A 26,177-nucleotide genomic window follows, 5' to 3' on the forward strand; every position below is an offset into this window, starting at 1 on the left:
AAATTCACCTATGATATTTCCTACAGCAATATGTCATAGATTTTAGAGTACGGTAGATCTAAAATGTTTCAATTTCATGACTATGGTTAGCTACTGTGGGGTTGGCAGCCTACTTGTTAATGTACTGGTAAGTCATACTTATTTTGCTCCCATATCCAGCCAAATCGCTGATATAGACACGCACCGTACCAGTCCTGAGATGGCCAGATAACAGTTGTCAGACTGTAATAAAGATAGATGAAAATAAATGAATTAAGGGGAGGGGGTTCCTTGGGCTAGCTTGGATTACTATCATCAACCGAAAATGAAACAAATTAAGAGCAACTTTAGAATGTTTAGAAGTGCTTTCAAGTATATCTGATGCCTAAAAGTGAAAGAGTACCTCTCCTCAATACATCTTGTTTGTTTCATTTTCCATCTGAGAAGATGGCTGTTTATGTATCATGCACATGATCATGAAATAATGCACTGATTGGTACAGCCCTTTCTTTGTCTATTGGTAAAAGGTCCAGTATATGAATGTGCCTGGATGCTGTATTCCATGGTGAGGTCCTCTGGAATTTAAAAATCAGATGCTCCTGATTACAAGTACAAGCTATGGCCGGTACATACTGGTTAATAACTACTTTATTAGTAGTATTCCTAGAGGGATAGGATCTCAAAGTGTTTGAAAGGGCAACATGCCTTCCTTAAATTAAGGAATATTCAGTAATATTCTTCTCTAGAATCAGAAGTGATAAAGTCTTTTTGTTTTTCACAAACTGCATAGTCCCCCTTCTAATAGGTACAATGTACTTGGCAGGTATTTTTACCTATATGATGGAATACTGTATATGCCAAATATTCGCTCAGTTTTTACTTTCGTGAATTTCGCGAGTTGGTGCTATTTGTGAAATTAAAGACACGCGAAAATATTGACTCTGATCGCGATGTGGGTGTGACGTACACATGTACATTTCTCTGTTCAGTACAGGACTCCACAATCGCGAATTTAACCACTCGTCAGGAATTCCTAATTCGCGAAAATTTAGACTCGCGAAATATATGAGGTACTGTATACAGTATGCAAATGGACACCATGTCCCCAGCTCTTAAAGCTGGCCCCACCCCAAATTTCTGATGTTCTTGGGTAAGAATCTGCAAGAACGCATGGGAGGTGAACTTACGATACTCGGATGAGCGCGAGACCCCCGGGTCTCTTGTTTTGTTTTGTTTTTACTTTTACATAACATTGTACTTGAGAATCACTTCACAAGTGGTTGACTTTGGCATTGAGAACATCAGATGAGGAATTAAATGTTAGTAGTATTCATTTTTAAGAGAAAGAATTTCTTACAATAGAGACAACATAAATTTTGTATAATTTATATTGCACTGTGTTACAGGAGATGTTCTTTTCCCGCATTTTATGGCAAATGTTTGTCAACTAAGAATAAACAAACAAACAAAAAACAATAAAAAAGCACCTAAAAACATATGAGTACATGTAGATATCTGCAGTATTAGTAATCCAGTCGATTTGTTGCTGGCTTTACTTCAGGTTTTCTTTTTAGTGGTATGAATCTCCTTGTTTATTGTAATGAGTCATGCTTGCATCTGATCAATTCATGACGAGTACCATAATTCTGGATAAACATCATATGTTTGAATGTTTGTTTTGTGGGTGACAAACCTGGCAAAAAGCAAACCATGTGTAGATGCTTCTTGTGAATCCATCATGTTTTGTGACATTCTTGTTCGGAGTTTCAAATGGCAAAGGTGGAAGTCAGAATAAGTGTTTCCCTTCTTTATATTTTCAATAGCTACCAAGGATAGCGAGAAAAACAACAACAAGTCATCTTTCCATCCCCTAATAGATTTTAAGAGGTTGTGCATTCATAGCAAGACTGGAGAAACCGCAGAGAAAAAGTTAGAAATTAAGATATTCATGTGAGAACAAAGTTAACAATTTCAACCTTGGGAGATTGCATACTGTACAGTATGTTGCTTTGTGTTGCACAAGACATTTGTTTTTTCATGAAATTGTTGTGAATTGCCACTGGCAGTCAATGCACAGAGTAGACCTAAAACTTTCACATTATGCATTTAAATTAAAGTGCTCCCAAATGTTTCTGGTTTGACAGTAACTCAGTGAAGGGGAGAGGGACCCTTGTTCAGAGTCCCCTGATCATCTAATGTGAGGTTGGCATATATGTTTCTATGGAAACCAGTGGTCAGACGTTCCTCCTTGAGAGAGACAGCAGTTTCTCGTGATCGCATATGAATGCGCACTCTGCCACAAACAGTGCGCTGGAAGTGTGTGCGTGTTCACCCCAGAGACCATTTAGAGCCCCCTCCCCCCATCTGGCACGGGTCTTGCGCAACTCTCCGAGGTTGTGTTAGACCCGCACTAGGCTGTGGTCACCCAAAACTCACTCCCGATGCCTTGTGCCCTGAATGTTACAGAGTCCCATGCTCTCAAGTAGACGGAATGTCTCTTGGAGATTTGCCATGTTTTGGGGGACTCTAAACGGGGTATAAGAGACTGAAAGACAGATAATTTTTGTCCCTCCCCTACTAGATTTTACGATGTTCTGCATATACACGCAGCAAGATTGGAAAAACCTCAGGGAAGGAATGAGAAATTATCAAGAAAAGTATTCAAGCATGAACAAAGTAAGTAAAGCAACTTTTCTTTTTGGAGACCACATACATTGCTTTGTGTTGCACACAGTGAATATTTTGTCATGCTGTTGATATGCTGAATATATGATGACTCATGAAATCTGCAAAAGTATAAACACCACAAAATATTTGTTCGGGAGTATTAACATTATCAGTATTTATGATACACTTAATTTGTGGCAGGCTTTAATTCTAATTTCGTGCAGTGCCATGGCTCTTAATGCATGATATACAGTTGTGCATACTGTTCATGATTGAATACATTCGTGTTTGCTTGTGATCAATTCATTACAAGTACAACGTGTACGTGCAATCATGGATTAACACCGTAATGGGTACATTTGCTTTGCACGGGACAAATTTGTCAGGAAGCAAATCGCCTCTTTGTTTTCTGTGAATCCATCATGTTTTACAATATAACTTGTTTGGAGATTCAAAAGGCAAAGGTTGAAGTCAGAATAAGTGCTTCCCTTCTTGATGAATTGTAGATAGCAACATTTGTACGTAAGAGACAAAGCTCCCCCCCCCCCCCAAAAAAAAAAAAAAAAAAAAAAAAACCAACACATCATACATCATCTTTCCCCCCTCCCCACTAGATTTTAAGAGGTTTTAATGCATTTCCAAGATTTGAGAAATTGCAGTGCAAAGGAAAGAGAAATAGTATTCATGTGACAATAAATAAGACAATATGTTGCTTTTTGTTACACAAGGCAAGTTCTTTGGCATGTTATTGATATGAAGAGAATGCTGAATATCAAATGACTTGTGAAATTTGCAAAAACACCAAAAAATTATTTAAGACTATTTACTTTGATGGAACAATATTCATACAACACTCGGTTTGACACAGGCTTTAATTCTAGTTTCCTGCAATGTACAGTAATTGCTCTCAATGTATACAGTTTTATGATTGAATATTGTTCATGTTTGCTTCTCATCAATTCTTTACAAGTGCGTGTATGTAATCATGGATAAACACCATACTGGGAACATTTGCTTTGCAGGGGACAAATTTGAAAAAAAGCAAATCGTGTGTTTGTTTGGGAACTGTAAATCCATCATGTTTTACAATGTAATTTGTTTTGAGGATGTAAATGGCAGTGTTGGAAGTCAGAATTATTGTCCTTCATGATTATGTCTGTACAATATGTAGCTGCGTAAAGATTTAAAAAAAAAAATCATATTTTTCTCTCCCTGACTAGATTTTAAGATGTTATTCATGTGGCAGCATGGGAGGAAAGTTGATCTTATTGGTCCAAATTATTCATTTCCCTCTTGAGTGGTGAAGAGTGATTTAACCCATTGAAGACTAGTCCCGTCGATGACTCCCGAGTATACTCGGACAGGTGTCTAATGGGAAATGTATGTTGGAGCAAAATCAGCCCGTCCTCAACGGTTCAACTACATGTGCAGCAGTTGCTCCCATCTACATTGTAGTCACCCATTACCCGAAAGTTGCGTGATGCCATAAACAGAATAATCCTGTTTCTGGGAATTTCGAAGGACAATAACAAGAACAGAATGTGCCTCAGCCAGACATGAAGCCCCCTGCTTAATCACCAACCCAGTTTCCGTTTGCTCAAGTAGAAGAAGTTTTGAGTCAGCTAGACAGGGGAGGAAAATATGAAGTGATCCTTTCCTCTGCAATGTATTTCATCTCTTTTGCGGTGTATTTGGGCACTCGGAGGTGATCAAAGAGGGGCTAGTAGGGGGCAGTCTGGTCAAATTAGTCTGCAACGGTACAACAAGTGTTTCAACTTGACAAGCAGTGATACACAGATAGTAGGCCCTATTTGTTGCAACTGCTGATCCCATCATACACTTGTATCAGTCAGACGTCCCATCTTCTAACAAAGGCCAAACTCAGACTGCATGCATCTGTCTCTAATAATCCCAGGATAATTTGAGCTTGATGCAAGCAAATTTTTTTATTGAGTAAAATGTGATGTGAATATAGCTGCGCTAATGGAGATACATGTATCAAAATCCTTGTATGTTATCAAACATCAATATGCTAATTTGCTAACAAATTATGGATGCAGCGGTCCTTCTACATTACGCTGTGTGCCTGGAAATTGAGAATTTCCTGGCCACATTACTCTGAGCTCATCTCAAATGTTGCACAAGCGCGTCGATGCTGATGTCACATTCTCATCTCACGAGGCCTGATGCTTTCACCAGGAGCTAAGATGTGAAGTACAATCAAGGATGCGGCACTTAGCTTGCACATCCTGATGAACAGCAGAGGAGGTTAATTCCTGAATACATAATATATTCAAGAAACATCGTATTATCACTTTGGTCTCGATTTTCACACAACCAAGTTCCCATGCAAGCTTCTCCATGGTGACAGGCCCATGATAGCAGTGGTGAAGTCCTTGTTTGAAGCCATGTTAGGAAGACACTCAAGTAACATGGACTTTTTGTAATCAACCGACAAGGTGCAAATTTGCCTAAATGCTTTGATTTGACCTAACTTCATTTAAACTTATATGGGATTTTTTGTTGGATTTTGTTTGTTTGTTTGTGTGTTTTTGTTTTTTGAGAAGTAAATTGTCTGTTTTCAAAGCCAGACACCCAATCTGGACATTTTGTCGTGGCAGAATTTTGAGATAAGTACCTGCACTCATTGTACATTGCAAATCAATGGTGAATCTGGTGTCAGTTCTTGATCTGTACCGAGTCAGGTTCCTAGGTATATCATGATACAGTGTCTGACATGGTTGGTTTCAAGATCTTGGGAATTAGCGTCGATAATTTGTCTGTGGGCCTGTGATTCCTTTCAGACTGTTAAAGGATTAATTCACAAGAATCCATGCGTTGCAAGAACTCACATCACACACTCAATCATGACGGTACATATGTACTTTGTAGCTTTATTGACTAGGGGTCAGGCTGAGGTTACAGTTGTTCCACAAGAGTGAGTTAGTGAGATTTTGGTCATTGTGTAATACAGTAAGCCCCTGCCAAAAAGCATTGATGTTTTGATCATGTTTATTCAGTAGAAATTTTGCCTAATTTTAAAGGTGATCAGAAAAGTGAGATTTGGATCGCGACTTGAATCGCGATTCAGAACGCTATCCAAATCTCGCTCCTGCTGTTGGAACACACTTTTTGTGTGTGATGCATGCTTGCATGTGCACACTCTTATCTTGCATGGATTTTCACTGGGAGCTGCTCATTTTGATCGACAGCCTGTTGACTTTGCTGCACACAGCTGTTGTGTGGAATGCAGTGTGCTATTTGCGGTCTGTAGGGAAATTCTTTTCCACCTGCTCACTTCCCAACTCTGAACATATTTAGAATGTACGTTCATAAACGTGATTTCAAAAATGGACATTGTTTGCCAGTTTGGAAGCAGAAATACTACTTTGTGAAAGTGGTGTGTGTGTACTTTGCATCTGATTTCCTATGAGGAAGAAGTAGTAGTAGTCTCTTTGTTATCTTTGTACATGTACACTATTTTGAAAGAGCTATTTTCTTTTTTATGAGCCAGATCACTATGCCTGATACTGTGCTGGGAGTAGCTCCTGTCCTCTTTCGAGCACTCACACTTCTTCACTGGTATTTAGTCTGTAGTCTTACAGTGAAATGCCACTCTATTCCCAGAAATGGAATGATTAATCAAATTTAAGCAATATGGTAGGAGTTTCATAGAAATCAGAACTGCCCATAAATCTCTACAAATCTCTATGGGTGTTGGTGTAAGCAGTGGAAATTTATCTGGGAAGTATCAAATGTATAACTTACAATGCTTGAGGTTTGTTTGTTGTTTTAAATATAATGATATGAAAGTAAATTTCAATATCAGACATTAATCTTGTAATGAAAAGCTCCACCCCACCCCCTTCAGAAAAAATAATTGCTAAATGATTGCAGTTCTAGATTAACTTAATGCATCCTGATGGGATTATCACAGAAGCAAAAATAAATATTCCAACCCTGTCTTAATTTTCTGTCTAATCTTTATTAAGATTTTGCTGCTGTGTATTATTAATGTACATGTACGTCAACTTGAACACAGAGGGCACTTCATCCGTTGTAATAAATATTCCTCACTAGACCCTTCAATACAAATACAGCTGTCGAGATCATGTCTGTTTATATTCCTTCATCAATCCTCTTTTTGTAGTGCCTTAGCCTGACTGCCCCGCTTGGTAATATCCTCACATTCTGTACCATAGTCAAACATGTATGTCTTTATTTTTTTCCTTCCTCTTCTCTCTTTCTCTCTGCTGCAGCCCTAGTGCCCTGTATGTAGGCAGAGACAGTAGACCGAGTCACAACACTACTGAGCAGAGCGGAGGGGGGACGGATAAAATTATGACTTGAGGTGCTAGCCTGCCGACACGTTAGCAACCCCCGTGGGAACCGCACTGTGAACGGGCCCCATCCGCACGTGCAGTGAGAGTAAAGTGCTTGCATGAGTACGAGGACAGGGAGCCATTCAACCCATCGCCACGGAGACGGCAATCGTATGGAGTGCCTCTAGGAAAAGGGGGACAGCGCAAATCCCTCCGTTTCTCGGGCTCTCATCTCTTCTTGTCTCGTTGGAACACCCACCACATCCCACCCTCCGGTCATCTCCATCCTGCGTAAAATTGTGAAAAAAGCCTCCTTTTCCATCCCCCGCTGCACACCATGGCATTCTGCACCAACTGGTAAGTGTGTGTGAACAGGTCAGCGTCAGCCTTGCATGCACAGGCAGTTAAAATGCATCAGTGAAATTCAACGATGTTGTCATGCACCGATAGGCCAGATAAAAAGAGCTGTGCCTGAAACGGGACAATATTTAAGATCCTCCACCTTTCCACAATTCATTCAGACTTGCCATATTGTCATTAGTGCACAAAAGAAGGGGACTAGCTACCTCGACGCCCACATGACCTGCACAGTTGTGCTCAAATAAAGCCCCCGTGTCCTCATTTAGCGTGTCTGGGGTCCTACGGGATAAATCATGCATGTCTTCGCAGGGTAGATGTAGCGTCAGTAATCATCACTCTTGCCCGCATTAGGATGTTAGAGAAATTAGAAGAGGCAGGGTATTACTTTTAGTTTGGGGTCCAGGGCATTGGCCTTTGGATTGAAGTAGCACCTTTGCTGGCACTGCGAGACAATGCTATGCAGCTTCCTGTTGTGTGGTATACTTAGTCTTGTAGTTAGTGACAGCCCATGTAAAAACCAAAACAAAGCGTAATAGTGAGTACAAACATATACCGTCAATAATCAATTTACTTGTTTATGCATCGAACGGTTTGGTACCACAAACCATGTATCGTGTGACATCAAAGTAGAGATTCTTTTTATAATGAGGTAAATTACAAAAAAGTAGGGTGAAAAAAAAAAACAACAGTGACCATGAATGATGCACATGGTGAAGGGCTGGTGGAAAAAGTCACTGTGTGGCTAATCTGCCCCCCCCCCCAATTCATTTCTGATTGTACTATGTGTTACAAACAAAAACAACTATTTTGGTGGGGTGTTTTTTTTAAACAGAAAAAGAAACTGTAAACATTAACTACAGCAAATAGTCATCACAAAGGTTATCATTTGGCACTCAACAATATTTGCATGGTACAAGATATCAGAGGTTTACTGAGTGATGAAGATCATTTTATGTTGATCCTACTACATTGTTAATGAATGTATGTAATTGACCAGTGAGCTCAACTCTGTTATTATGCCTTTAAAATCAGAATGGAGAGTCAACGTCATCGTAAACAAATGACAAGGGCAGTTCTGCCACGATATTTTTACTGGTACATGTACTGTATTATGATACAATGTACAAATGTGCTTTACTTTCCCAGAAATAGAAATGGAGGAAACTGTTTGGATGGATACCAACAAATGTCAGTGCATAGCATGTATAACTAATCGTATGCATGGTATCACACAGGAAAAGATCATAATCTAATTCAAGTATCCCAGGGATGCAACATTTATCAACTCATTTCTGGCATATATAATTAAGATTTTCAAACTGTTTGGATGGATACCAGCAAATGTCAGTGCATAGCATGTATAACTAATCGTATGCATAGTATCACACAGGAAAAGATCATCATAATCTAATTAAAGTATCCCAGGGATGCACCATTTATCAACTCATTTCTGGCATATAATGAAGATTTTCAAACAACATTAGGGGGGAGATTTGGGCAGTTGAAAATGCAAAGCTGTTTTGATCATGGGGTTAGAAACCCCTTTCTCAAATACTGAAAAGCCAGAAAACGCATTTCTGTGGAGATGATAAACGCAGAGTTGTCTTGAAACAAGTAGTAATATCATGAGTACATCATCTGTATCACATTTCTGTAGGTACAATGTTGTATCATTGGATGGTGTGACTTCAATATCCATGGATATGAAAACAAATTTCATGGTGGCAGCAATTTGGCATGTTTTGCTGTCAGCTGTTTATCAGCCTTACAGCCTTATTTGGGTCAGATGACTGTCAATGTTGCATGAGAAGCAACTTTGTCTGTTTTATTACCTCTGCCAAGGAAGGAGGAGGTTAAGTGATCATCGGCGTTGGTTTGTCTGTTTGCAAAATGACTCAAAAAGTTGTGTACGGACGATTAAGATGAAGCTTGCATAAAAGTCAATATGGACACGAGGAACACCTCATTCAACTTTGGTAGTGATCCAAGAATTTTTATGCATTTTGGAAGGATTTTTAAAATCTTTTGGCATATATAAGGTCAACAAACTTGGGGTTCAAGCTGGCGTACTGGAGGTTTACTTACGCGCACTAAAGCGGGCACTCTACTCTGGCAATGAGGTGCCGTGCAAGGAGGTAAACAAAAGGCATCTGACACTCAATGTATTTGGGGAAATTGCATGCATGTAAGGATGGAAATGAGTTGCTGACTTGGCGGAGGTCTGTGCTCTTCAAGTGCTTTTCTAGTTAAGGAATGCCACTAATGTCCAACTTCTACAGAAAAATCTCCATCACACGGCCTGTCATACATCAGGTTAGTCTTTCCTTTTCCCAACCTCCAAGAGAGAGAGAAAAAAAGTGACCACTTACATTGTAAGTATCTTTAATTATAAACAAAATAAAGAGTATGCACAATTACAGATGTACATTATGTAATGGTCCAGCGACCAGTGCACTCGACTTCAGTGAGTACAGACTCAACAGAATGCTTTTTTTTCACTGCACTAGTATTCTAGCATTTTAGGAATTGTGGTGTAACATCAGTCACCTATCATGTCATAATAATTTGATGTTGATTTTGATATTGATATTGATATTGATATTGATATTGATGTTAATATTGATATCTTATTGCTTCCTGTCTTCTGCTATAAAACAAGCTAATGTACAATATATCACATCTTTTTCACAATTTACAGTTACAGATAGTAGAGTGTTCACTTCATTTATAAGCATAATCACCATAAAAATTTTACCATTCTTGTCCAAGAGGCCATGAAAATTGCCTGCCAACACTCCTTTTGAGTATGGAGTCGGATTGATGCGTACACCAAAGCCTGTAGGCTCCCATATTACACGGTATGCTTGCGACTAACACAGTATACAGTGTACTCATGTACAATGTAGAAACTTAATAGGGAGTGTGTGGTTCAAGTGGACTGTGGAACAGGATGCTGCAACCAGAAAATATTTGCTCTGTAGGGAATGCACTTGAAGTTGTTTCCTTTGCTTTCCATACCAAACAGGATCTGTGTCAGTCGGCGGATAATTTTGCAGGAAATCAATCGAAAACAACAAAAACAGAAACAAGAAGGGGGAGGGGGGATGAAAAGTATACATGCAGGGATTAAACATGAATTACTGGTTCAATGCAAGATTATGTTGTTAAAGGGAATACTCACTCTATGTTCAAGTTTGAAGAAATGGTGTAAAATCAAGCAAACAATGTGATAGCAGTTTCTGTTATGAGCTGACTTTAAAGGGCTAAACAGTGAAATCATAAAATCTTGAGGATTCCGGATTTCACATGCTTTTTTGAAACAAATGCTATCTATCACAATCATGTACCTGTATGTGTGGAGATGACATCATCACCTCATATCCACATGAGTATGTGGTTTGTGAATAAAATACAGATATTACCAGAACTTATTATGTTCATGGTTGATGGAATAGACTTTTTGAGCTGTTACAACTCTGCATTTATTTCTGCAGTGAATATGATTCATTCCATTGGATTTTATTGGAAAAAACAAACCAACAACATGTCATTTTTAAAAGTGAAGATTTATATGCAGGTCAATTTATGACTTCGTCTTGTGAATCAGTAATATCATTACCTTGTTTAATCTGTACATAAAGTACCTTGTTTAATCTGTACATAAGTTTAGTACAGTAAGTGTGATGAATATTTCTGTGTGCATCAAGTATCAGGTAATTTGAAACTTTATGATACAATATTGCTTTCTCGCCGTACATCTAAGTTTAATGAAATGCCTGCTGTGTATGTTTTGATTTGACTCTTTTTATAAGAGTCAACTTATGCATGGAATGGCATTTCACTTCAACCTCTTGGTATCAACCATATACAATGGCAGTGAATGTTCCCTGTATTAAGGGTACATATATCTGGTAGTTTGTAGTGTTGATGACAAAAAGTCGTAGGGAGGATTTACTTTAAAGGGATTTTTTTTTTTAAATTAATGAAAGCATTGAAACTACAGCTCATGAATTTGGACTTGGATTGGGATCCAAATCCAAATCCCAAACTGCCCTGTGAACCCCCCCCCCCTTTTTTTTTTGTGTACTTCGATGTAGGGTTCAAGTTGCTTTAATCAAGGCAGCTTGGGCAAAATCATCTTTGGACCGAAATTGTGCATGCATTTTACCAACATGTGCAGGACAGTGCATGACCCGAAACCCTCCTTACCCAAATGGCCAGCATTTGTTGAGGCTTGTGGTGGCTATGCTTGGCTTGGCTTGGCTATTTGCACTAGTAAACAAAGCTGACCTACACATGCCATATATGGCCAAGGAAAGATTCCATATGGATCAATATGAAAATAACCGTATGAGTATCTTTCTCATAATACCTTCAGGATAAACCAATCTTAATTGAGTAAAACTGCCAATAGCAGCCACACAAAATCATGACCACCTTTCCAGTACAGTCTTTTTGTCTTTTGATCTCTTTTATGTAAATGTACATGTCATGCCCATATAGCTTGTCAAAACAACAACAACAACAACAACAACAACAACACACACACACACCCAAAACATGAGAAATGAAATCATGATTGTCAAATTTAATCAGTTAAAAGCAGTGGCAAGGGACTTTGCACGGTAGACAGCTGTCTGATAGCCTGCTATAGTACCAACAGTCAGCAAGTCAATTGTGCCACATACCCGTATTCGTCTCACCCAAAGTATCACTCTTGCTCTGTGTTCAACTGAATCATACATAATCTCATGCTGTCTCCCACGTAATTATGCCAAGATGACTTCATGCGTAACCCAGTAGCACTAATGACACATTATCCTGTAAGGAGAGTATGGGAAAGCCATCATTCTTCATGACTAACAAATATGTACATGTATACTTAGGTTGAAGCTTTAGTTCCGCTAGCTGTAAAGTCGTTCTTTGTATTCATAGCCACTAATTGTTCCTGAAATTGAACAGTTATATGCAAGTCACAGACTCATTCAGTTCATTCACTTTAACTTAATGTTTCTCATACTTTCAAAAAAAAATCAACATTTGCAACAATGGTCTAGACTGAATGATAAACAGAGAAACATAAATTATCCATACTTTACAATTGAAGTATGTGGATAACTTGTGGTAACAAAGCAAGTGAAAGCAAGAAAAACACAGTGGAACTTTTGTTTGTGAAAGACCATAGTAAACATGTAGGCCTCCAGCTGTATAATCCAATTGCATAGAGATGATTACCAAGTACCGTAAAGTTCCGTGTATAAGACGCACCCGTGTATAAGACGCACCACTACTTTCGGACCTAAAATAAAAAATTAAAAAACACGAAAATTTCCTCGCAAATATTGTGTGTGTCATACATATTATTTCAGCTCAAAATTTCCCTAGAATGCAGCATGTACTTTCTCTTTTTTTCGTTTCCTTTTATACTTTCTTTTAACGGTATTCATCGGATCACATTGGCAAAATATGGAAGACGCAAAATGCGAGACTTGTCTCGGTACTCACTTGCTATTGTTTTGCCTTTCAATCGTGGTACATGTGTCATGCATATCGTACTCATGAGTGTACAGTACGATCTTTGCTGTCATACATAGCAAAGGGTGTCTCGCATATTGACGCATGTCAGACTGGAAGGTTCATTACGAAAAATAAGAAAAACATCAGCAAGTGTAGCAGAGGGATCGTACGGCGAGACGTACGGTGCGTACGGTAATTACACTCACTGTTGTTTGCCAGTAACATGTGTGTCTCTTGTACTATGCTTGTATGCACAGTGCTAGCCTTTTGCAAAAAAGGCAGCTCGCTATAATTTCAGCACACGCACACAGAGAGCAATGGACGTGCACACACAGCGCGCAACGGGCAAGCGCTCTCCGATGCGATCGCTGTGTGCACGCAAGTCCATTGCAGAAGAGCCTCTCTGCAGCTGCTGCCTTTGCAAAAGGCTTGCTAGCTACAGTGCAGTGTAGCCAGCTATGCTATCCTAGTTGGCCTCGTGAAATGATGAAGAGCAAACGAATGACATGGATATGCATGCATGCTTCACACATCGTTCATATTTACGGTGACATAGTGTCGATCCTACTCCGTATTTTACAGCTTTTGTCTATGGCCATATTGGTACTAGTACATTGATAAGTTTTACGGTATCGGTAATTTAGTAATGATACCTGTACATCGCGTATTCCAGCGACTAGGTTGGCTGTTGGTAGCTTGGTAAACTGACATCGGTAGCATACAGCAGTGCTGTTACAGCTGCTGTCTATGGCCAGGTAATCGTTACTGCACACAAGGCCGATGTAAGTTTATCTCGTATTTGCAGCTTTTGTGTGTGTCCAGATTGAAAGATCGCTCATTTATCCGTAAGTTTTAGTGATTACTTACCTTCCAAACGTCGATGGGCATACATGGCCCCAAGTTGGCCCTGTAAACTTGGGTGTACATGACAGATTTTTTTCTGTGATTCGACTGTACCCGTGTATACGACGCACCCCCGATTTTCAATGTTTTCTGACGAAAAAATAGTGCGTCTTATACACGGAACTTTACGGTACCAAGAGCAGAAATACAATGTACACTGTATCCTTCAACACAAGGTGAATATAATGATGCAGATGCGAGAGAAACATTTCTATGACAAAAAAAAAACATGAAAAAGTACTAAAATCATGAATGGTGGTAATGATCTCACAAGTTAAAAGTTTCATTGTTCAGAGTTTTCAGAGGTGACAGTGGTAAAAAATAAAAACAAGCAAACAAACAAAAACAGATTAACAGGTAATGTTTATAAATGGTAAAAATTGGTTGACTGATGTCATTTAGCCTTGAGAGTGTTTCAGATATTATCCATTGAATGAGCCATACAATATGCATTTTAGTTAAGAAAGGTTTGATTGGCAGCTCAGAATGCCAGGAGACTGCAAAATTGTTTGCGATAAAGAGCTTGAACAATCAAACTACAATCTATGCAGGTGCAACATACTTGTTTCTAAAGGATTGCAAGTTTTGATTTGACCTGAGCCATTACTGAGTAATTACTGGCTGGAGGAAGATTGTTCTAACACTAAGGCCCTATAAACATTCTTGTGTCAGTTTCTTATGAATGACCCTGCTTACACCATACTCTATGTCATGCACATGATCATACATACTGATACACATCATTTCTGGAATCTATACTTTAATAATTGCTGTGAGTGATTGAGTGTGCAGTCAAGAAGCACAGGGACTACTGTAAGTGAGAAATAAGTATTTTTCTTGTTTTTAAGCAAAAAAAGAAAAAAGAAAGAAAAACAATTCTACCTTAGAGATGTGGCATGGTGTATTTTTGTCACATGAGGCAGTATTTTGGCAAGTTGTTGATTGTTGAAATACAGGTGGGTGGCCTGCAAAATTTTCAAAGATAACACCTTGGAATGTACATATATATGTACAGTATCACAATACACTTAGCTATGGTATATTGAGTTCTACATGTAAGTAATACCTTGTAGACATTTGTTTGGATTCTACTGAGTAAGGCATTTTTCAGATTTGCTCTATTTCAATGTAAGTCCCCAGATAAAATTGCTTCCTGCACAAAGAGCAAGCGTCATTGAAATGAATGAGTGTTTATCATCCTTGAGTAATCATCCAACTTTGTAATTTGAGAGGTGTATATAGCAGAAGACATGCCAAACCAAGCCTTAGAAAATCAGTCCTTGAGACTCGTGTGAATCATTTGTTCTGCAGTCACTTGTGATGGATTTGTCGTGTACAACAAATACTCTATTCTACTTTCAGTCCATAAACTGCCTTGGGATTATTGTTTGAATGTTTGTGTGTTTTATTTCTACATGATTTTATCAATAAACAATACACACAAGTTAAATAGTGAAATAAAGTAGAGCATTCTGCTGCTATGCCTGTTTAGTTTCATAAAATAATCAAAGTTGCCACAAAACTAACTGAAATACTTGCAGATTATGTTAGTTATGTAATAAACATGCATAAAATTAATGTTTTGTGGCCTGGGTTTAATACCAAATGATATGCTTGCAGTCTGATACAACTGAAACACAAGTCACTGTAAGATAGTATTATGTACAATACATCCTATCATTATACCATGTCATCTTTGCCCCAGTTCAGAGAGAGGTGTATACAAGTATTACTGTTATGCCATGTAGTTCATAAGTTTTTTATTTTCATGAATTTCATGAGTTGGGTGCTATGCGAATTTGATAACATGCAAAAATATTGATTCTGATCTCGACATGGGGATTATGAAACATGTGTACGTGTATTTTTCTTCATCCATTGCGATACCTACATGTATGTATGCTCAAGAATTTAACCACTTGCTATTATATGTCGGGAAGTCCTTATTCGCAAAAATTTTGGCTTGCTAAATTTATGGCGTATGCACTACTGTATATGATGCATACCAGTTAATTGAAGGGTACCGCCAGGCGAGGACTTTGTTTTAGCTGTGTGACAGATACACTGCTCAAAAATGTAATTATCACACCTTATTAATATTTGATCTTAAACAAAATCCTACACCTACTCCACAAAAGGTCAGCATTGGTACGATCTTTTACAGGGCTGACTTGATTCAATCGTGCAAAGTATCAACTTATTGATCCCAAAAGCCTATATTATGCACTCAGTCGCAACCACCACGCACGAAATGCCTGATACTGTAAAAGGGGAAATTTTGTGCAAATTTGCACAACCAGGACACTATTCCGTACAAAGGTGATATGAAAGCAACTCTTGCTGGAATGGCAATTGTCATGGTAATGACAAGAATCCAAATTCCTGATTGGCTGTTGCTAAGGGAAGTTGCCAATCCAGCAAGAGTTGCCATCTTAACATCTTTTATGAAATGAAGCCCAGGAGCTAGCACAAAAATGAAAGTATGCAAATGTTATTTACTTGTTGTACTTGTATGTAACACCATCTGTTTTGATTCTGCGAAAAATGAAAACACACGAAATTCATCTTACTCAGCAGAGCGGGAAAGGTTGCCCATGCAAAAAATTCCACTTTTACAGTACTTATAGCTACATGTATGTAATACCTACTATACGTGCATACTGAGACACTTTTACTTGTGTTGAGGACCCAGTAGCATGGCATACCATGGAGTGGGAAGGCTGACCTGCCTCAGATCAAATTGAGAATCCTCATAATGAATTGTGGACAGCTTCATCACTGATCTCTCTATGTAGACTAATGGTACACACACAGCCGAAGAATCTCGACTAGGGTTGACCGTTACCGATGAGCATACAGTACATGTTTCAGTGTACATATTTGCTGACAGGCGCTACTCGTGGTTTTAGGACTATCATGTACCCGACTGGACAGAAAATGTTGTAGATATTGTTGTAGATACATATGTCACTTGTTTGTGATACATGTATTTTCAGCAAAAATAAATGAATAGATAAATAAACACAGATAAATAGTTCTAAGTCTTCCCTTAGCTCGCAGGTGTTCCCCAAGTTACATGTTTACAAATTGCAGGTTAACACGTTGTAGCATTGCAAATTTGCTTTAAAGCATAGATGAATGGCTGGTACCTACCGTTACTATGACAACTGCAATTATGTGTTGGGTTGTGGTATACATGTACTGCTGTGTGAAATGCTATCAAAGCAGTATATTTGACACTGCAGGTTAAACGTGTTCCACAATCGCATTAGATTGACAGTGTGAAAGGGGCAGCATGATTGAGCGAGGCAGCTTCCTTCCTCCCAATGTGCGACCAGGCCCCCCCGAAAGTGTGGTCCCATTGGTAAAGTCACAGCACGCTACCGTCTTTTCAATCGAGTTTAAAATGTTTGAATTTTGTCTGGAGCTAGACGCAGGTGCAGTCCAATTTTAGTACAGACAAGAAAATCATCCCTCTCATCTTTTACCCCCATCCCTGATAGCCTTCCCATTGTCACAATGTGTCATCATCAGGCCAGCTATCAAGTAGGCCATTTTAATTGGATGGTGGGAGAAAGGGTAGGTTATTAAACTGCTGACTGATGATAACTGAGGGATTAAGATGAAAACCCCTATAGATGAAAGAGATGCAGATATGGCTCATTCTCCAATAGGCTTGACGTCAAGTCAAATTTGTCATAATATGTGGTCAGTGAGGATAACAGATGTACATACTTTGTTGTCAGATCATCCCTATTTTTTTATTTTATTTTTTTTACAAGAGAGTCAGGTTGAGACAATGTGACTGTCCTCAGTGTGGATAATACTGTCAGCCTCACATGTATCTCAACATGAAGTGGTTAGATTTTACCTCATGATATTTACATATGTCAGCAAGGCCATTTGTAGGCCTGAAGATTTATTTAATGGATCTGCTTTTCATGCACGTTCCTCCATTATGTATTTGACTTTATCTTCAAAAACATGCCCATATGTTCACCAATAAATCATATTTCTGTGTACTCAGGTAAGGTCAACCAACAATCAGTAGGAGACTATTTACTTTTGTGGTAGTTTACAATGTGACTTACTTCATCAATTCAAATGCAGTGCAAAAAAACAACTATCAGCAAATCCATTAAAGTCTGGATGGAGATGAAAAGTAAATAGTTCTCCACAGTAGATGTGGAAGACAATACAATGGAAAGCAGTGTACTCCAATAATTCCAGCACTATGAAAGAGGGACAGGTTATAAAATATTGATTAAAGTGTTTACTTGACCTAATTAATCTCTGTAGTATGCAAGTTTGGGAGGGTTCAACTCCTGTGATATTTAAAGTTTAGAGGGGAAAAGTACCACAAACAAAACCAGGTCATACTGCAAAGCATTGCTTTTCACCAAAGTATTTTGATTTTTTGCAGCAGGATGTTTAACCACTTCCCTGCTAGGTTCAGATATTCTCATCAACGTTGTGCATGACCAAGCAGATTCCTGAAGGCAAAGGGTTCCTCTCGCCTGCATGATAGTGCTTGGGTATCAGAGAGGTTTGGATAATGATGTCTTTGATAAGACTTAAAATTCAAATCAAATATAGCGCCATCATTATTTGAGACTAAAGGCCACTCCACACTCTACGACTTTCATTGTATGCCTGCATGACAACTTTTGATCTGAAATAAATAACAACAGCCTCAGAATAAACATGCTTGCTTATTTCAGATCCAAAGTCTGTCAGTTGTGCGACCGAAAGTTATATAGTGTGTGGTGGCCTTAAGAAAACTAACAGGCTTTGACCCCTTTGGCATTGTGGAATATCCTTGTCTGTGAAAGTACATCCTGTATAAAGCTGTCCAGGGAAGGTGCCATACTTAATGGCACACTATGCACTGGTTTACTTTACCCATCTATGTGAAGCAGAACATCTGTGCTCTACTGTTTTCTGTTCAGTGAGGGTGTCAGTTTAGAAAATACGACTGAATAAAATAGGACACCCACAGCAAACTATTGTGGCTCAGTGGATAGGACCCTAGACTCTTGTACCTGAGGTCCATGGTTCAAATCACCTGGCAGCAGCAGTTTTCCCCTCAGGCAAGGCACTTATACTCTGTAGCCTGTGCATTCACATTTAGAGTTACTGCGATACGGGACCATGGCAAGTTGTTGACACTATTCTCATAGGCTAAATACCACAGTAATAGTACAACAGTTATTTCAGTTGGGACCATTGTCATTCACAAAATACCGTGGTATTTCTGGCCTGAAAGTGCACCTCACTGAGGTTATCACTGCGCATACAGCAATGTACAGGGAGAAGATGCGAAGTACAAACCGTTGTATTATGTCAGGACATGCTATTGTGAGAACACCACAGTGCAGTGGGGGATATTTGGTGACACAAGTCACATTCAAGCTCGCATGCCTATTCATTCGTGCTAAGTTTGAGTTACCACCCTAAATACCACAGTATTTCAAATATTTGCCATGCATTGCTGCATTTTTTATTTATTTATTTTTTTGTCTTCCTCTTACGAGTAGAGGCTTGAGACTCGTACTGTATCAACTGATTTCAACTGAGCAAGAGAGACTGAGATGGAAGGTCATTTTGGTTCATGTGGTGAAGAGCATTAAGCTTTCAGCTGTTCAGAATTGGAAGTTCAGTTTTGGCTTGTGCATTAATTCAGCAAAGTGCAGTTTAAAGGGATAGTACAGTATTGATGGAGATGAGAATTGGGCTTTTAACTTTTAGCGAGATGCCAAGAAAACACATGATATAGTACAGAGCATACCATTGTAAGAGGAATTCAAAGTTAACTTGATGGAAATCGGGTTTGGAATGACTGAAACATCCCAAAACAAAGTGAAACAAAGCGATCATGATAAAGTGTGGGTCCCACTCTTTATTAGAATCGCTCTTTTTTTGGATATCTCAGCCATTTCAAAACCAATTTTCATCAAAATAAACATTAATTCCTCATAGAATAACATGCTCTTTCATATTTCATAAGAGATTTCTCATTATCGCACTAAAAATGTTAGATACCTGAAATTAGGTCTCAACCAAAACTATACGATCCCTTTGATGCTTTTTGCCTCGAATACATGTAGCTGTTTGAGAAACAACATTAGATCATACTAAAACTGAAATGAACAGTTGTTGAGAAGTTGTTGATTTGTCAAGTAGTGATCGTCAACTTTTCTGCTGGCATGGGGGTAAAGTATGGATGTGCCTGATGTTCATTGTACAGGGGAAACTCGGTATAACGAACACTGCTATAACGAGATATCAGTTATAACAAGGAAATTTTCCCGGTCCCAAATTTCCTTCCACACAAGTCTATGTAAAATGCTACTCTTATAGCGAGATCGGCTATAACGAAATAACTGCTATAACGAGATAAATTTTGTGACTTCCAAACAAAGAAAAACATAGTCAATCAAACCTGCTATAGCGAGGTAAAGCAAAATGCCTTCGGTAAAGCTTTACTTCGCCTGTGCTTGAATCATCTTCCGAGATTGTAAAGCTTGATGCGCCAAAAACTGTCTTGTACACACATAATAATTTTCTTCAGTGCACTCCAGCTAGCACTGCATGTTGTACGTGTATGTGTGTGTGTGCGCGCACAGTTATACATGCAGAAAATGTGGTGGGACGGCCATATGTATACATGACATCATCATGACGTTTAGTAGGTGTGAGGCAATCTGATGCTGTGATAGGCTTTCTACGTAGGGAATTCCCCATCTTCAGACACACACACACACACACGCAGTCATAATGTACATACAGAATGTGTCACATATTCAAGCTTTCCACACAACACACACCCATACGATAACCACATACCAATCCACAAACGATCTTGATACAATCGCAAGCTATGTAAATTTACAAATTCAAACATCTACAATTAATAAGAAATCTTGATATGGGATTTCCTTGGCGAAAAAACATCTTCTTACCCATAAAGGTGAGTAATTCCCTCACACACAATACCAAGTTATCGGTATTGATTGAAATATGATGGGTAGTCCCACATGTGTAAATCAGTGTCTTTATGTTATGCCTTCTTTTATGCCTACTGATATAACGAGATATCGGCTATAACGAGGAAAATGACTCGGTCCCGACCATCTCGTTATATCGAGTTTCCACTGTATTGACATTTCAGTGGCATTTCAAAACTTGAGTAAATGTTTGCACAGCTGAGCCCAATGGGAGATAGTTATTCTAATATTTGATGATTACTAACCCAGGATATTGATTGGTCGTGAAGGGAGAATTATCACGGTTCGACTGTGGTCATTATTGTCGTCAATTCACAGTTTTGAGTTTTCTGAACAGCAACTGGCTCTTTGTCAAGCACAATGCAAACTATTGTACCATTATATTGTGTTTGAATGACCTGTCCTGCTCATGCATATCATGTGTGGATTTGGAATCGACCGCAACTTGGTGAACCGATTGAGGTATGCCGTGCTGTACAGTATGACATGATTGGTCCAGTTGGCAGCTTCATCCCACTCCTGTCTGAATTTCAGGTTACCATTTCATAGTATGGGATGTATTATTTGCCAAATTTGTGCTGTAGTACAAGTGGTAGTTAGTTTGTCTCCTAGCTGGGTTCTGTCTTGACCATGTGTTGTGGAAGGCTGCAGACAGTGGACTCTCGTCATAAGAAACTCTTTGGGACCAGCAATGAACTGGCATTGTTCTTGTTGCATAATATCAAAATTTTGTTATAACAAAAGTAAAACAGTGAAATACTAAAAGAAGTTTGCATTCTTGGGCAAGAGAAATTACTGTGTCATACTTGTAATGAGAGTTTATTGTATCAGTGTTCCTAATGACACGATTCCTGTGTATTTTTGTTGCATATGTTGTTCACCAAACAGTCAAATAGAGAGCGTCTCTGTGAAGGTGATTAAGTTTGGAAAATTCATTGACCTACTAAAACCATGATCAATACATACCTCATTTGTGCTGTAAGGGGAAGAAAATATTGTGAAGTATGTACAAACTGTACACTCAGGGAATTGCTATATAGTAGAAAGGATTGACAGTTATTCGTAATTCATGCAAACACATGTTTGGGTTCGATAGCATTACATTGGGAAGTCCAACATTCCTGTACGCTTTGGAGTCATGCATGACGAAATACAGAGACCATGAAAAAATTTTACTTCTCAATAGGCGTTTTCACATCAGCCCGATGTTTCGAAATAGTGCGCTATTTTCTGACTTGGGAAATTAACCTGATCACGAAATAGCGCGCTATTTGATAATGTGAACACAAATTAGCGCACTAATTGTATCGCTCTGATCGAGAAAATTTCTTGAGTCCAACTTGGGAAATTTCTGAAATAGCGGGATAGTAGCGCGCTATTTGATAATGTGAAAATGACTCGATGCATCCCTTCATGCCTAGCGTGTGTGACCCGATCGATCGAGGCAAACTGCACACAAATCATGAGGAATTTTTGAAAGGGCACACACATTACTGATGCTGTTTGCACATACTCAGCTGTCGAATTAGCTCGACAAAAATTTGGGCTAATTCTCTTCGGGCTGATGTGAATAAGAAATGAAATAGCGCGCTAATTCGCAATGGCGAAAAATATCTCGAGCTTGGATTTATATTGGGCTGATGTGAAAACGCCTAATGAGTTAGAAGCAGCGTTTGAATACAAAATTTGAATAAAGTACAATTGTACTAGAAAGTACAATTGTACTAGAATTTGTAAAGAACAGATTAGGAGAAACTCAAAGGTACATTTTTGTTCTTCTCGAAATGAAATGAAAAATTAGGCCCCGTAAAAAAAAAAAAAATAAAATAAATAAAAAAAGTTGATATCTTTCCATGATGCACACATCTGTGTATGTTAATTTCTTACCTTTTAATCTGGCATATTTGAGCTTTCAAATATTCAAAGTAGTAATAGCTAAAGCATGCTTTCTACTTTTTGCAGTTAAAAGTGTAATTCTAACACTGCTTTTGATTCAGTTCTCTACCTCAAAGCAAACACATTTGTAATTGCCATTCACATGATTGCTGCTGTGAGAGTGCTAATCCTTGATTACTGATGCCCTCTTGTGTCAAAGCACCTGGGTACCACTTGTCCATCTTGGCGATATCGCGCATGACTTGAAATGAGAGATCAAATTAGTTTCTACTCTATCTAACACCTCCCTGGTTCACTGTAGACATATTTATACATTGTTCATTTTATGTACTATGTTATAGCAGTTTAATGCTTTATGGCATTTCTCAGCTTCTCAAATAGTCTCTTCACAGAAGTACATAGCCCACTTTATTAACATACAGCTGTACCGGTACTCTCAGTTACAAAATTTAAGTGATCTCATAAGCAAGGAGGGCAAATGGGTTTTAATAGCTGAATAATCGTTTTTGAGAGTTTCTGGTTAAAACTGTGGGCAGCCCTGTGGAGACGCCAAGACCTGTAGTTTTAACCAGAAACTCAAAATTAGACAGAGTATTATATTCATTTTGTATTTTGGATCAAAATTTTAAGCAACAGAAGGGGAATATGTGAGGCAAGAAGTTGTGCTGTGGATGCAATGTTGTGAAGGGATCCTACACTGACCGTACGAGGCAGCACATGATGTCAGCATTGCTATGTGATGCCACTATTTGCTTTGTTAAAGATTGTTACATTTCACAGAGTGACAATACAAAGCAGTGCACGATGTCAGAATTGCTGTGTGATGTCACAATTGATTTGTGACATCATTTCACCAATACTTGAAAAATGCTGTCATAAATATGGTGCCATTTTGCAAGTATTACGCCATGGAGTGTCAAGTATGCCAGTATTCTGACAGAGCTGAAAATACGTATAATCACGTGAAGCTCTTTCATTTAATCACTGGAGGATAGATTTTATATCCAAAATATAAACCAATGTTATCACATGCAGATACTCTACAGGACCTCTTGTAGGTAGTGTAAAATGGGGAACACAGATGATAAATCAATCCCCGCCACCAGTATTCAGATATACAATGTACAGTGTAAAGAAATATTTAGTATTGTGGACACCCTGTATTCACTTTAAAGGACAAGTCCACCTTCATATACATAAGGATTGAGAGAATGCAGCAATATTAGTAGAACACATCAGTGAAAGTTTTTGGAAAATTGGACAATCCGTTCAAAAGTTACGAATATTTTAAGTATATGCGCAGTCACTGCTGGAAGAGAAGACTACTACAGTGTGTGATGTCACATGCGTACAACTATATAAGGAAAACAAAAAGAGAATTTCACAAAACTTTACTTTTTGAATAAAGTGCACATTTCTTTGACTTGCTACTGACGTATGTTAAGGGTAATATTATTCCCCCTGCCTTCTGAAAGAGAGAAGTCGAGTGTTCTTTTGTTATGCGAGAAAAATGGAAATATGTTGAATTTTCTTTATTCTTTCTTTATATTGTTGTACTCATGTGACATCACAAGCTATAGTAGTCTATTCATCCAGCCGTGACTGATCAGAAACTTTAAAAATTCATAACTTTTTAACGGATTGTCCGATTTTGCTCAAACTCTCACTGATGTGTTCTACTAATATTGCTGCTTTCACTCAACCCACATGTCTATGAGGGTGAACTTGTCCTTTAAACTGCCTCACACACTGTTGCAGCATTTCTTCAAATGCTTTAAATACCAGTAGGTACATGTATTGGCAGGTGTGGGTCCATTAATTTTAATGGAATATGACATCCTAATTTTGTGCCAACATTTGAAAGTCTTTCTTTTTGAGGTAATGCTGCTACTCTCTTTGTACAATTTTAACATTACTATCACGACTCACTCTTGCTGCTTGTTTTACAGATTTTTATCATTGCTAGTATAATCATTAAGTTAATCCTGATCAGACAGTGGAGAACATTGTGAATGACTACCCATCCCATCATTTTCCTAATGGATTAAAGCGAAATCTACCAGGCTAATGAGGATACCCACACCTGGTTTGCGGACTTTAATTTCATCCAGAAGTAAGTTATTCACCGTTTATCATGGTTTACATTGGCCAATGACTGGTACTTTGTTTCTGTGCGTCTTCCTTTCACATTTTACAGCATGCAGCAGGGGAAGTACATATACCTCTTTTGCCTCCTCCTGTGTCTGACTGGTGTTCTCGTCATCCTCAATATCAGTGACGGCACAAGGGACCTACTCCAGAGAACTATTCACTCCAAAGACTTTACTAGGTAAGGTGCTAGTTTGGTATAAACCATAGTGACCATTACAGCCTATTAAAGGTTCCATTAAAGGGGGAAATCCAGTCCAAATATAAGTTAGTCTGATAAGAAAGAGTAAAATATTACGAGTCCAATGGTATAAATTTGATCGAAATCGGATGAAAAATAAGGAAGTTATGACAGAAGTTTCGCTATTTTTCGGGGAAACAGTTCTTGAACAGTCAATATGATACAAATTCATGGCAAAGTGAGCATGTCATTCCCTCACAACTTACCAGATAGTTTATACATGTACATAAAATTTTGAAATTTCAAGTTTTTCATTCAAACACAATTATGCCCAAAGATCAAATCCTGGTATATCTAACTGATCACTATTCTGAAGTTATTCAACCTAAAATAACGTCATGTTTCAGACTTCAATGACAGAAACATTGAATTTTCGTCAGTTTTTTTACACGATCAATGGAAAATGTTGAGGGTATGACATGGTAGGCTTACTCATTTGCATATTCATATCCACTGTACAAGAACTGTTTTGCAGAAATTAGCAGAACTTCAAGATGTCATAACTTCCCTTTTTTTCATCCGATTTCAGTCAAATTTTAACCACTGAACTTGTAAGATTTTACTCTTTTTTTATCAGACCAAGTTATATTTGGGCTAGATTTCCTCTTTAAGTTTTTTATGCCTTTATATGTTTTGTAAGAGATGAGAGTACTCAGAGAAGTAGATCAGTTAAATTTTGGGGGATAATATTAGAGACATAGGAAAGGTATGAATGGCATAAAGTTTAGAGAGCAAAACAAGTCAGTGGTTGGGCGTTTCTCCTTGAGAGAGGCAGCAGTTTTTCATGTGCACATACATGTATACACAATGTGCACTGCGCCACAGAGAGTGCGGGTCACCAGAAGTGTGTGTACTGTGTTCACCCCAGAGAACGCTCAGAATCCCTTCATCAAGTGCGAGTCTAGCACAACCTCCAAGAGTTGTGCTAACGTAAACCTCCAAGAGTTGTACTAGACTTATGCTGATGAAGGGATTCTAGTCTCACGCTAGGCTGTCTAGCACGCAATGCTGCTAGCACGATCTTTACCTCAAACCTACCCAAGACTCAACCCAGACCCGTGCTATGTGCCTTTGTGCCGTGACTGTTTAAGACTCCCCACCATCTGGGGTGAACACTGCACATCTTTCAAAGGTTGT

The 26,177-nt window shown here is 38.5% G+C and overlaps 1 protein-coding gene across 2 annotated transcripts in view; it reads left to right on the forward strand.

Moving 5' to 3' along the window:
• Positions 1 to 5,973: 5,973 nt before the first annotated feature.
• LOC139724525 (alpha-N-acetylgalactosaminide alpha-2,6-sialyltransferase 2-like) overlaps positions 5,974 to 26,177 on the forward strand; it is a 42,343-nt gene continuing 22,139 nt past the window's right edge. The window contains exons 1-3 of one of the 2 annotated variants that reach the window (XM_071635659.1): positions 5,974 to 6,046; positions 6,906 to 7,325; positions 24,849 to 24,980. In XM_071635659.1, the coding sequence (XP_071491760.1) occupies positions 7,306 to 7,325; positions 24,849 to 24,980 (152 nt within the window). In that variant the 5' untranslated portion in view covers positions 5,974 to 6,046; positions 6,906 to 7,305. Of the gene's footprint in view, positions 6,047 to 6,905; positions 7,326 to 20,579; positions 21,218 to 24,848; positions 24,981 to 26,177 lie in introns of those variants that run through there. The other variant, XM_071635657.1, reaches the window with a different exon arrangement.

The sequence above is a fragment of the Diadema antillarum genome, unplaced genomic scaffold (assembly GCF_040938485.1).
Source record: "Diadema antillarum isolate AM-2024a unplaced genomic scaffold, OU_Dant_1.0 scf00000219, whole genome shotgun sequence".
In the NCBI taxonomy this organism is placed as follows: Eukaryota; Metazoa; Echinodermata; class Echinoidea; order Diadematoida; family Diadematidae; genus Diadema; species Diadema antillarum.